General features: G+C 43.1%; 1 protein-coding gene across 2 annotated transcripts; it reads right to left on the bottom strand.

Annotated features, from left to right (window-relative positions):
* Positions 1–514: 514 nt before the first annotated feature.
* XRCC6 (X-ray repair cross complementing 6) lies at positions 515–13,240 on the bottom strand. Of its 2 annotated transcripts, XM_059846544.1 has the most exons (12): positions 13,081–13,240; positions 12,863–12,972; positions 12,626–12,764; positions 10,095–10,349; positions 9,081–9,264; positions 7,551–7,737; positions 6,169–6,337; positions 4,927–5,088; positions 3,897–4,026; positions 3,096–3,196; positions 1,412–1,525; positions 515–985 (listed from the first exon to the last, which is right to left on the bottom strand). In XM_059846544.1, exons 1-12 carry the CDS (start codon positions 13,166–13,168, stop codon positions 789–791), a joined length of 1,836 nt encoding a protein of 611 aa, XP_059702527.1. In that variant the 5' UTR covers positions 13,169–13,240; the 3' UTR covers positions 515–788. The 2 variants fall into 2 exon arrangements, with proteins under 2 accessions (XP_059702527.1, XP_059702528.1); XM_059846545.1 differs by lacking the exon at positions 515–985 and having other exon boundaries at positions 1,507–1,619.
* Between the last annotated feature and the right edge of the window lie 251 nt (positions 13,241–13,491).

The following is a 13,491-nucleotide window of genomic DNA, read 5'->3' as shown; positions in this document are numbered from 1 at the left end:
ATGTAACAAGGGCTCTCTCTCCACAACTTGCTATTTTTCTATTTTAAAAGCACATATTTGAGTACAGAAGCCTGCACAATAGTCTGACTCATTCACTTAGAGAGGTGGAAAAGCTCTATGCCATCTCAGTAATTTAATTGGAATAAATGCTTGCAGCCTTCCGGGGAACACAATTTGTTTTCCATTTTTAAACCAGCTTCTGCTATTACCATTTAAAAATGGAAGACCTGTGTGTGCAGATTTGTTAAGTGCCAGCTTTTTGCCCAAAGGATTGGATACTGCTTCCCAGTAATGATTTTTTCTTTTAAGATCTGCTGGTAATATTTGTAACAGTAATGGCAGAAAATAACCCAATTGGATTACTAGTAGTGATACTGGCTGTTTTGGAGAGTAATTTATACTCTCTCTTAGGATACAGACTGAATTCATGTGGTGCCATTAACACAGATCATTGTGTTTTCTTTCTTGAAGTGAGTTCTGCTGTGTTTATGATGCTGAGACGCCACAGTCAGTGTTGCAAAGGAAAAGGTCCAAACTTTTATTAAGAAACCAGCAAGGCACAACTCTGTCCACGTGCAGTGGGTGACCTGAGTTCACAGGAAATTTAGTTCTGCCTTTACCTTCTGTCAACAGAATCCAACTTTGCAGAGATGTTTCACAACTAAGTAAAAAGTTCTTCCACTGCAGACAGAGCAACATTTAGTTGCCATCTTTTTCAAAACAAGATTAAATAGAAACAGCACCCACATAAGACAATCAAGATTCTAAGCAGACAGAAGTAAACTGGCTTAGCGCTCATTAAAGTATTCAGTTAAAGAATCCACAAGCTCCTGCTTCTTGCTTCCACACCTCAACCCCAAAAATCGACAGGCATCCTTCAGGACAGGTACGGTGAGCTTTCCTAGAGTGCCCGTCTGCACATGTCTCCTCAGCTCATCTTTTGAGACTTCTACCTTGGGCCTCTTCTCAGTTTGACCATCAGAAGCTAGAAAGATACATTTTAGATCACAAAGATTTTAAAAATCAGAAAGACATCAATGTTTCTTACACATACAGCCACACACTCACAGACCTAGTTTTCATGTTTTCTTTTAAGAAACAGGTGTCACTATATAAGTCATGCAGTATTTCATTGACAGGAGTGATCTTAACTGAAGTATGAAACTGTTCTGATGAAAACATCACCCTCCAAATGAAACTTTTAAGGGATTCTCGTTGAGACAGCAGAATGCAATGATTTCACAGGGAGCTCTACTCTCTAAGAAGCAATACTGGATATAATACTTCATTATAGAGATTGGCAGAGTTGTTCCACAAACAGCTACTTTAAACTATGAGACAAACTGAAAACACAGGAGCTTCTTAACAGAATACAGACATTATATTTTGTGTCTGCACCACCATTACTTACCTTGTTTTCGCTTTACTGCCTTCGCATCAGGATTGTAGTCAGGGGGATAAACCAGCTGCTTAAACTCATCCACCAGGCTGCCCAGCCTGTGGCTCATCTGTTCAGACTTTGGCACTGGCAAAAGATAAAGATTTGCCCTCTCAGAAACAGTGTGATCACAAGAAAGTCTGCAAGGCCATCCCTGTTGCCAGATAAACTATCAGCTCACCTGGTGGGAAAAAATACAACGCTCATTCTACAAAACCATCAGTGTATAGAACCACACAATACTTTCTTTTGTAGGATCATGTTAAACATTCACCAAGAAGGGACTCACAAAAGATGAACCAGCTTAGGTTTGCCAACTGCACTCTGTTTTGGGATGTAACAACAGTTCATCAAGTGCCCAGCTGTAACTTCAGGGTCTATGACCACCAGAGAGACCCCTGGGATAGAGGAACATGTGCACAAAGGAGAACTAACACATGTTAATGATTTTGGGGAAATGATTACCACATGTATGTTTCCTCTAAGAAAACCTACGTAAACAGCTTTTTCTGTACTAGAGATGCATGATTTTGGTGGAGATATCCCTTCATGCAACCAGCACTGTAATAAAGAACACCTGCTTCTTAGAGCTGCATTGCTGCTAACAAGTCTGTTTTTCAGTAACCTCACCAGACACAACTGTGCTTCTGTAATAACTAGTGTCCTGCAAGCATGCAAAAATGCAAATACTTGCATTAGGATACTCCCAAATGAGAAATTTACAGCTCTTGTTAATATCAAGAGTTTGGACATCTGGAATGCTGCATCCAGTTCTGGGCTCCCTAGCACAGGCGAGAAACGGAACTCCTGGAACGGCTCCAGCAGAGGACAACGAAGATGATTAAAGGACTGGAACAGCTTATTTATGATGAAAGTCTGAAGGAACTGTTCAGCCTCCAGAAGAGGTGACTGAGAGGGGAACCTCATGTAAGTATCTGAAAGGAAGGTGTCAAGAGTATAGTGCCAGGCTCTTCGTGGTGCCAAGGAACAGGACAAGAGGCAATGGGCAGAAACTGAAGCACAGGAAGCACAGGAAGAGCCATCTGAACAGGAGGAAAACCTTTCCTGGGAAGGTGACTGAGCCCTGAAACAGGTCACCCACAGAGGTTGTAGAGTATCCCTCACTGGAGAAATAATTTAAGAACTACCTGGAACGTACCCTGCGCAATGTGCTGTAGGATAACCCTGCGTGGGCAGGGGGTTGGACCAGATGACCCACAGCGGTCCCTGCCCTCCTGACCCACTCTGCGATTGTACAAGGCACTTACAGTCAAACTCTCCCCGTCACTAGGTGGCAGCGCTGCCCCCAGCAGAATTATTATCTTCACCTGGCCCATTTATCACACTGAAATATTAATGAGAATCTTCAACAGAGGAATTTCAGAGAAAACATTTCTCACCATAGGAAAAAGGTGATTCAATTTTAATTTTGGATGGTAAAGTGTGCAATTTTTTTCTTTACCTTAAAAGTGACGGCAATAGAAAATAAGGTTTCAGTATTTCAGAATGGACCCATCCAGAATCCTACAAAGTGAAACTGCACACAACTGAAATATTTCTTAAAAGACATTTGGGTTTGCAGTAGCACATATTTGACTCATAACAAAGTCATGAGTCCCCTACCCTGCCTCCCTTCACACCCGCCACTAGTTCTCACTTGTAAGATCCTCAGCTTGTTCCGGTTCCATCATATCCAGCGCCAAAGCCTCCAAATTCCTGAAGTGCTGCTGCAAAACTGGGTTCTCAAAGCTGTCAGCCCTGTCAAGAATCCCCCAAAATGTCAATGCATGCTGCCAAGAAGACAGACAAAAGACTCAAGATCTACCACCAACTTATGTGAGAATAAAACTTCCCTCTTTCCCACACAACAATCCATAGCACCAGAACTGCTTTTCCTCTTTGCAATTCATCTGCTGAATCACTATCCTGTCATGTATCAAACACATAAGAATGCTGTGTGAGAGTCAGAAAGTTGTATGAAGCAAAAGGAGATAGTGGCATTATACTTTAATAATAGTTATGGTGGCTTCCACATATCTAGGAAAAAAATCTCCCATAAAAGTACTTCATAGCATTTATCCCAGCTATAATGAAAAAAAGACCTAACTCTTCTTTCTAAAGTGCTCTAATTTAAATTATCTGGGTCTGATCTGCTGTAGAGTGGCAGAATCACAATAAAATGTGATACCTCTGCAACAAATGACAACAGCCCAGAGAACAAGAGTAATTCTACAAAGAACTCCAGAACGTGCTACATAAAGCATTGTGGTGCCTGGGTGTCCAGAATGATTAAGAATAAAGTTTGGACAAAGCTACTGCAAAGAGAAGCAATTTCTATTGAAATACATCAAAATCTGATCTCAGGAGCACCACAGCAGAACAACATGTGCAACAGAGCAAGCAATGGTTGTGCTTTCTTCCCCATGCCACCCCCTGCACCCTATTTATCTCCAGGTACCTGTACTTGAACCGCAGCTTCTGAATTATTTCCTTCATTTTGTCTACCTGCTCTTGGCTGGCTGGCACATTTTCTGTAACATCAATGTTACGTTTGTCATCTGCATAGGGCAGAAAAATCATGTGGAAACCTACAGAGAAGAGAGGGAGGAAGACAACAGTTACACAAAAGCATGGTCTCAAAGTTATTTACAGAAAAACTAAGATGGTTATTATCTAGGTCTGATGACTCCAAACTACCTACCTGCTTTGTTGTTACCAACAGCAGTCCATAATACTTCCAAGTGCCTACAGCAGGACACTCAATCCCAATCTCAACATTTGTAACCAGCATCACTAATGGCTTTGTGACAGACATTCAGACTAAACTCACAGCTACCAGCTGGGTACCAGAGACTTGCTTTATATGCAGGAGATCAACTAGTCCACCTCTCCCACTGGGTCTGAGCTTGAGAAAGATTTGTTTGAAAATCAATATATTGCCCACACTATTCTGAAATACTTTACTTTCTACACAAGCAGTGTTACTTCCCTACTTTACATTCTCCCAGAAGATGTTTTTGCACTTAAAGAGGTGAGAAAATGCAAAACAGCAGAAATCTGCTCCCTAATCATTCCCCACTCATCTGACACGGCATGAGGCTCACTATATGTGAGATTATTTATTTAATACTTTACAATCTATTCAAGGATACAACATAGTTCAAGAAAAGACATTCTGTCTAGTCTTCAAACAGGAAAAAAAGGCTTTTCATTTCTACATCAGTTATTTGAATCTTCAAAAAAGAGGTAGAAGGCAGGGAAAACACTCTAGGCAGGTCATACCCGAGCAAGCACTGATGCAACTGAGGCTTTAAAAACAGATTCAACATCAGATGCTTACACTGACAAAACTGAAGAAAAGGAATGTTGGAAAGCATTTTCCCCAGTTTTAAGGTGGGGTAGCACGAAGAATATTTTCCCTCAATAGAGGATGTCATTAGACTGACTACATCCAATCATACAGGGAAAAGCAGCATCTCTTCCCATACCTGGAGGGGCTATCTGCACTTTCTGCTCATCCAGCTCTTCCTCCTGGGGAACCAGGGCCACAAAGCGAGGGGGGACGTGGCGGCGAGGGGTGTACCTGCACAGCATCATCATCTCCCTCTCCAAGCACTTCCTCAGTAGGGCATTAAACAGAGTTGTACTCCCTGCAAAGGAAAGAGGGGACTGGTCACACTGTGATTTCTTTGAAATGCTTGCACTATTGTGGAGGTAAAAAGCAAATTCTGGAAGGGAGAAGACACAAAACGGACCGTGTTAGTGAGTCTCTCCTGACCAGCAGAGAGACTTCTGATGGAAGAAGTGAAATCACTCTCATCTGAGAGATTGAATACTGTAAAATTTTATCTACAAAGTCTATTTTTGTTCTCTGGGACATCACAATAGAAGCAGACCACAGACCTTTCGTGGAAGCAACACACTAAGAATTCAGACTTCAGTACTCTTCCTGAGGCACATGTTTTCCTCGGGTGTATTTCACCAGACATGGTGGTCAGGGAAAGACTGACATATAAAAAACATGGTTGAGCCAGGAAACTGCAGTTAGGGAAGCAAGCATAAGGGTCCTTCTTTGGTCAGACACTGCAAAGCCTTTGGTCATTACTCAGCCCTCTTTATCCACTGCTAGACCAAGGAGCTAAAGATTTTTTTCTTACTACTGCAGACTGGGATATATTTCTGGATAAACAGATGTATGTATACATATAAAAAGGCAAAAATAAGCAGTTCTAAATGCCCTTCCCTTCTCTCTTTACAAGTCTGTAAAGCACTGTTAATTCAATTATACTTCTGACTATCATGTTTGCACTCCTAGCTGATATGGACTTAAAACCAGCAATTATCTCCCCTGGTTTGGGATTTAGGTTTTTGTTTTGTTGTTGGTTTTGTCTGGGCTTTTTTAACCATCTTTACCTTCTTGTCAGGTACTAGGATCCTTCACTTTCATGAATGGCTAAAACAAGTACTTTGTGACTACATCTGCATGGTCTAATTGGCTGCTTGTCATGATGGATAAACATGAAGCACAATTGGCTGCTCTGCTATAGAAGAAAACAAGAAATACCTGCAGCTGAGAGGGGCAATAACTGTTAATTCAGTTCTTTTTAACATTAGCAAGTTTTTAAATTAGACAAAGCTTTTACACTCAATGATCCCCCCCCAAACACACCATGGATCAGCAGGTCACACTAATGCAAGGCGATAAATCTTCTCTTGCCATCTTTGCTCACCTTTCACCAGGGACTCCTCAGGATAGATGAACTGGGAGGGCCTGACATGGTGGTGCTGTTTTAGCATTGAAAGTGGTTTGAAGCCAATCAGAACCAAACCTGGAGAATCAAACTGTTTTAATTCTTCTGTCTCCTCTTTCTCCAGCACAATCTGTCGGTTTCCATATGTCTAAACCAGGGAAGAGCAGATGATAGGGCTGCCAGCATAAAAAAAATGAGGACCAGGAGGCAGGACAGGGCAGGAAGTGCAGAAGAGGATGCAATTGCCATGTTCCACTATTTAAAAGAAGGTTATAGACAAGACATGTAAACCCTCATGAGTAGTGCACACTGAAATGGGAAGTGACAGTCTGTGACCATTATCCCAAGGGAAACTCTACCTGAACGTAAGCAAAATGCACTTTTCTAAGAAAATGGCTAAGCTCTGATACAGAGAGGCTGTCACATCTCATCTGTGAAGTTCTTCAGAGGTGTCCCACAAAAACCCTGAGCAACCTGATCTGGTTTTGCTCTGGGCCAGGTTATACCAGACTTTTTTCAGAGGTCCTGTCCAATTGTAAACTTGCTTCAGTCAGCTACCTGCTCCTGACAGAAACAGTGACTGAGTAACAATGTTTCTGTAGCACCACTCATGCCTCACAAAATCAAAACCCCATTATAGTCCAGCTGCAGAAGGCAGACATCAGGGCTTAATGCTCAGCTTTCTGTTTATCTCCTATACTTTATTTCAAGAAACTATTATCCATTATAAATAGACCTAATACTTCATTTTAAGACAACAACTTTAAGACCTACTAACATGGAAGAAGACACAAAGCACACATGTAACAGTGTACCTAGCAACTACATAACCTGTTTTGAAATAAAGCTGTGCTTGATCATAAAGTGAAACTCTATTTACATCAGCCAAACTATCAAGTGGGAGGGTAAAACAAAGAAAAATTTATACAAAAAACTCCAAAGGAAACATGCCTTTTGTTTGGAAAATAGCTTCAACTCCCCTGTGATTCACACTTGTATGTTTAACAAAACGGACCAAATCTGTTCCTAACCAACCAAAAGCTGGCAGCAGCAGCAATGGCAAAGGGTCACACAAGGTCAGCCTCTGATAACCTCATTCTGCCTTACAGAAAGAAATGACCTCTGCTCCTGACAGCACTTCCACCAGCAGCTATGCCTTCCCATGACAGCCAGGCCAGGGACACAACCCATTCTCACCCTGCAGAGCTCACAACACCACCAGCCTGGCCCCAGGCGCACACAGATGCAAATGTTTCTGTATCTCATCTTGAAAGTGCAATACAAACAAAAGCAGCAAGGGAACTGGCACCTCCCTCACACATCAGAGACAAGAAAAAGCAGGCACATAATCAAAAAGTTACCTGAGCCCTTTTAGTGTCACTGGGCAGGAGCAAGCTGCCTGTTTTTCCACTAAACATCCTTGTTTTGATTTTAACTGGTTCATTAGTTCCCCGATAAAGTTTCACTGGATATGGTTTATAAGCTTTTTGGATAAGGTTGTAAACACCAACAGAAAGTGCCACATCTTTGCCCAGATGCAGATTTAGCCTGTGTAAAAAAGCAGATACAGACTTGAGATTCCTGAAACATCACTACTGCAGAAGAAAATCACCCCCTCATACAAGTTATTTCCTTTGACCTTCTCTCGTTCTCCTCCCCCAAAATCACATGTATCTTTGGAAACATACTATCACTTGAGTCATAATCTCCCTTGAATTAAAAATGTTCTTGCAATATCATCATTTCTCATCATAAAAGTTATCTAAACACAAGTAAATTTACCATATTTCTTTGACCTATTTTTCACTGAAGAGCAGCTATGCTCAAACAGAGCACAGGACAAGTCCCCATTTGGGTACCCCAATTATGCTTATTGTAACGTCCATGAATTCTCATAGCTGTTTGCACAGAAGGCAAAATTCTCCCCCAAAAAACCCACTAAGACAAACAACACCAAGATTTAAGAAAAAATATAAATCAGAGGTTAAAGAAAAAATTGAGTGCAAAAGTTTAAAAATAGAGGTAATCTTCAAGTTATAAGAGCAGAAGAGTGAGTTACTACAAATGCAACTTCTTCTCTTGTAAAAGGAATCACTGGTTTGGGATTCTTCCTCCCCAGCTATTAGAAAACTTAAGGAACATTCCCAGAAAAGAAAATAAAGCTGCAAGCAGGAGCAAGAATGCCAGGGACAACAGCTCAGGTTGGGATACTTTATAAATATTTATTGGGAAAAAAAACATTAGGCCCTGAAGTTCATTCCCTTACTGTGCTTCCACAGCATTCTGCTAGGAACTCACTCCCTGAAAAAGCAACTGTTATAGAGCATGTGCTTCCAAAAATACTTTCTATCTGCTTTGTCAAGATCCCTGTAATCTTTCTTAAGTATCTCTAATCTTTTAGTAGGAGATTAGAAATATCAAGGCTGTGTGAATCCATGCCAAGTACCTAGACAGTCTGGCGACATATAACTGTTTAATAACAGGAAAAAATACCTAGTATTCACATTCAGATGCATTTTTTTTAAGCTAGTGTTGGCAAGAAAAACCTAATTTCAATCAGATTTCATTATACACTATTTTTATGCTGCAGCTTTTTTAGTAAGTACTTGGCAATTACGTAATTTTTTTAACAAATTATCATTTCTGACCAAGCTCAATACAGGAGATATCACACAGAGGAAACAAGAGGTCCACTTTGCTCTTCTCATCCACAAATATCCTTGGAAACTACAGAAGAAACACCAATCTTGGACTAAAGAATTAAGATTGAGGAATGTTAGCTCTTTAAAGTGCCTTTAAAGACCAATCATTCCAGAAGAGGAAAGTGAGATGCAGTTTGAAAATAACATCAGGTGCCCCTGCCAAATGATGTATCATAAGTAGGCACAAACCTGACTAAAGCCCTTTTCTTTGTCTCCTTTGCTCGTACTTTCTTCATGAGATGTTCCAGTTTCTCTGACTCTCTAGGCTGGATCCCAAGGTCCTCATCCTCTGCTACATTTATAATATCCCTGTAGAACAAAGAGATATCAAACCCTCCAGGCTTCTTCAAGTGCATCAAGTCCAAGATGATGCCTAGAAACAATGGAAGAGATAAGAGCAGGGTAAGAAACTGCTTATTTCTTGCATCAGCATGTATCTCAGCACTGTCAGATTTCTCTATCTACACAAATAATTTAAGTAAGAATAAGGTCCAAATTGTCATCTGTACCAGATGTGAAATATTCTGGAGAAAGAGAATATTAACTTCAGTCAAAAAAATGCAGAATAGAAATTGTTTCCTCTCTAAGTAAGAATCTGGACAGCAATGAATATGAAATGGCTCTGATAAGCTCCTATAAAATATAATCTTACCTCAGGCACAGAGGGGAGTAACAAGTTCAGAACATCCCCCTTCCTTTAGTTATAGGGACTAATGGATTAAGGAAGCCTCACAGCTTCTAAAATTCAGGACATCTCCTGAATTCCAACATCACTGGTTACCTCAGCTACACTGTTGAACTAATGCTGTCTACTCTCTGAGCTCAGGCTGATGTCCTTCAGCTAATTCAAAATGGAACCATTAAAGTAATTTTCCTTTACTGTTAACTTGGTGTTATTATTCCCTTCCTGGAAAACGGTACAGTAACAAAAAAAGGTCTATTCTCTTGGCCCTGTTATGTCCCCATTTATGGAAACTAGAAAGAGATCCTAGAAAACAAGTGCTAGCTACTGAATACCAGATCAGAAAACATAGATTCTAATTAAGACTAGATACCAAATTTCTAGTTTAGGAACTTTCAGAAACATTCCCCAGTTCCGACGATTTTACATCTCTTTCCATCCCAAACCCGCAATGCGGTAAACATCTGCTGCAAAGATTCACCACCTTTACTGTGTCTAAAACCAAAACGGGAAACAATGACCTGTGTCTCTCAGATCCCCAGCTCTGGTCCTGGCCAGCTTGGCTTTAGCACTGTCATTGGCATGAGGGTCATCCTCGTTGGTGAAGAGCATGATCCTCTTGTGGCTCAGCCTGAGGCGGACGTCGCTGAAGAGGTTGGAGCAGGCCCAGAGCGCTTCCCCCAGGGAATAGTCAGCGCTGTGGCCAAAGCTCTCCCGGAACAGGGCTCGGCCTTCCTCTCCCCTGTACTGGTCCAGCTCCAGAACACGCTTCGCACCTGGGGGGGCAAAGCAGCCACAGGCATTGGGAATGCTGCCAGAAGCACCGCGAGCTCTTCCCAGTATGCACCTTGCAGCTGACATCCAAGGAATGCTCCCAAGCACCTCTGTGGCAATGTCCTTCCGACAGCTGGCTGAGAGAACAGTCCAGCATGGCCCAACAGCTGCAACATCACAAGCCAGTTACCACTGAAAGCACCTGCTAGGGCTAGAGGGCACGAAACGCCCTGGCACCAATGCGGGCTCTTTTTGTGGGAAAAGACAGGGATCAGAGGATTGCAAACCCCCTCCTCTGAAGGCCAAGTGCTCAACAGCAAACTGCACCTGCTGCAGAGGCACAGCAGACCGCTGCACCACCACAGAAAGGAGAGGAGCTTGAAACGCATCCTGCATCTCCACAGCATGCTGGGAGGGTGGAGAGCTCCTCCTCCTCCTTCCTCGCCCCTCATATCAGAGAAAATAAACACAGAGGTGAGATGAAGCCCACAGATCACCACACTGAGCACAGCAACATTCAGGTCAGGTGTCCACAACCTTGCTGCAGCTCTGAGGATTACTTCAGCCCAGGTAGGACTCCTTTTCCTACCTGTCTAACAGCAGGTTCTGTTCTCTCCCGTTACTCTAGGGAGACAAGCTTTCATTTTTCAGCCACTGTATTCTGCAGAGCTTCTTCCTTTGTCCTTCACTTAAGCTCTATAGCACTTACAAAACTTCATTTGAAAATGTTTTCCTCTGCCTTTACTATTTTGTTTTCATTTCCTCATCTGTCCTTTAATGTAAATGTTCATAATTATGTATTCCATAATAATTACCTACAGCATGTCTTCCTTCTCCAGAGAACTGCTCTGCAGGGGCAGCAAATACAAAATTCTGCTCCTTTTGAACCGATGCCTTAAGTTTTAGCTTTCATATTTTCTAACTTCTATACTGTATTGGTATATAAATCTGAACTTCATATAAAGTGTTAGCCAGTTCTCTTCACAGGGCAGTTAGACAAAGCAATCCTTTTCCAGCCTGAGAACCAAGGACACCATTGCAGCTTCAGGCCCAGAAAGTGTAAACAGCAGCAAACTGAGGAGAGCAGTCTGGGAGGATGGGACTTCATAACCTGAAGCTGAAATTGGACAATTAACCCCAACATGTAAATGGACCAAAACTTATAAAAGGGTGAAACCTTGTGACCAGGGGTCCATCTTGGGTGGAGCCATGGCCGGGCTCTTGCACTGCCCAAGGTGTATCCTTCGAGGGCCTTTTAATAAATACCTGCTTTATTCCTTTAACTCTGTCTAGCCTCTGCTCCAGGGAGCCTCACAAGGCATCAGAACAACACCCACCTTTCACCTGTGCTGTTTTTATCCTCATGGTGAGGCTACTGCCTCTAACACGGAAGAAAGGACAAGCAGGGAAGAAGGAGGAAAATGAAAATGCAGGCACTGTCTTCCAGAAAAGGGAGAAGAACCTAAGGCAGTCCTATCATGTCTCTACTGTAATAAATTCTGAAAATAGGACAACACAATTCTTTCAGGAGAAGCCCCTGTGTTGTTAAACCTGCACCCTCTAGTAAAGAAAATAAATCAAACATCCTCAGAGATAAAGGCTGTATTAAAATTTGTAGACAAAATCCCCACAGAAGACTCTCAACTGCCAGACAATCTGTCACCACTAGCATGTATTCTTTGCACTTCTCCTACTGCCTTTCCAATTCAGCAACCAGCAGTTGCTATCAAGCAGATGGTATGTAATCTCAAGAAAATGAAAGAGCGAAATTCAAGAATTGCAGAACTTGTTATGGAAATAAGAGATGGAACACCCCAAACAGGCTACCATATTGAACCACCTGCTCTAGCTGACACTGCCTGAGCAGGAGGGCTAGACAAGATGACCTCCAAAATCCCATCCAACCTCAGCTGTTCTGTGATATTCTCCATCAGTTGGAATCTGTGGTGCCTTACACAGACACACACTTTTCTGAGGGACATTCAGGAGTTCTGTTGGGATACTCTAAGGTTTAGCAGACAGCAAGTGAAGCTGCTACATTAAAATATAAGAAAAGGCATAGAAAAGGATCTGAACCAACTCAAAGATAAAATGCTAGGCTCTCATTAAGTTTCTAAGCTTTCAATAAATACCTACATCTATCCCCACCACCAACAGTAGATTTCAGTAAGAAGAACTTATCTGATAGCTCTCTGATTTTAGAGAGTTCAGTTATTGACAATGCTTCTACACCAATTTCCTTACTCCCTCTTTTTACACAACCTTCATACCACTTTACCTGGATTGTCCAGCTCCTGGAGAACATAAACGTGCTTGAAATCTGCCGAATTCTTGTTGTTTTCTGTACCATAGAACACAACACTTAACAGGTCCCTGTCACTGCTGATAATTTTGCTGGTATACACATTCCGGATGCACTGAAAAAAACGCACCCAGGTCAAAATGACAAGAAAATAGTTTTCAGAAAGGAGTGTGAAAGTCTTGCCTTAGCAATTATCAGTTTATCCATCCCTACCTGGATGGTCATGTCGAAGGGAGTCTCTGCGTCCCCGTTGGACTCGAACATGGCCTTGGAGGCATCCACCAAGAAGATGAGGCTGTCCCGGCCCGAAAACCTCTGCTCCGCTACGGAACGGGGGAAACAGTCTTAGCAGCGGCCCCTCCGCCCGTGGAGCCTGGAAAGCAAGCAGTGGGCCCCGATCTGCCCTCCGTAAGGGGGTGGGGGGCCCTTACCCACGGCCTCGGCTCCTTCCTCCTCTTCCTGCTGCTCCTCCTCATCGTTCAGCCCCTCGCCCCGGTAGAACGACCCCCATCCCGCCATGGCCCGCGCCAGACACAGCGCCCGCACCCCAAGGCCCCGCTCACGCTCGGCCGACCGCCGTTCACTGGATCGCCCCGCCCCCGCAACAACACTGACCAATGGCGGGAGCGGAATGGGTCGGGCTCCGCCTCTCCCGGTGCATTTGCCCCCCCCTCCCCACGCGGATTGGCTGACGTGGGGTAGAGAAGGGCGGGAGCTCCTCACGCGCTGCTCGCGATTCCGAGCCTCAGCCAATGACGGAGGGACTTGTCTGTCCCCACCCCCCCCCCCGGCTGTAGCTCCGCCCCCGGCTCTGTCGCGCAGTGACGGGGAGGCCCGGCAGG

Source organism: Haemorhous mexicanus, chromosome 5 (genome assembly GCF_027477595.1).
Source record: "Haemorhous mexicanus isolate bHaeMex1 chromosome 5, bHaeMex1.pri, whole genome shotgun sequence".
Taxonomy (NCBI): domain Eukaryota; kingdom Metazoa; phylum Chordata; class Aves; order Passeriformes; family Fringillidae; genus Haemorhous; species Haemorhous mexicanus.
This window is presented reverse-complemented; position numbering and strand designations above follow the sequence as displayed.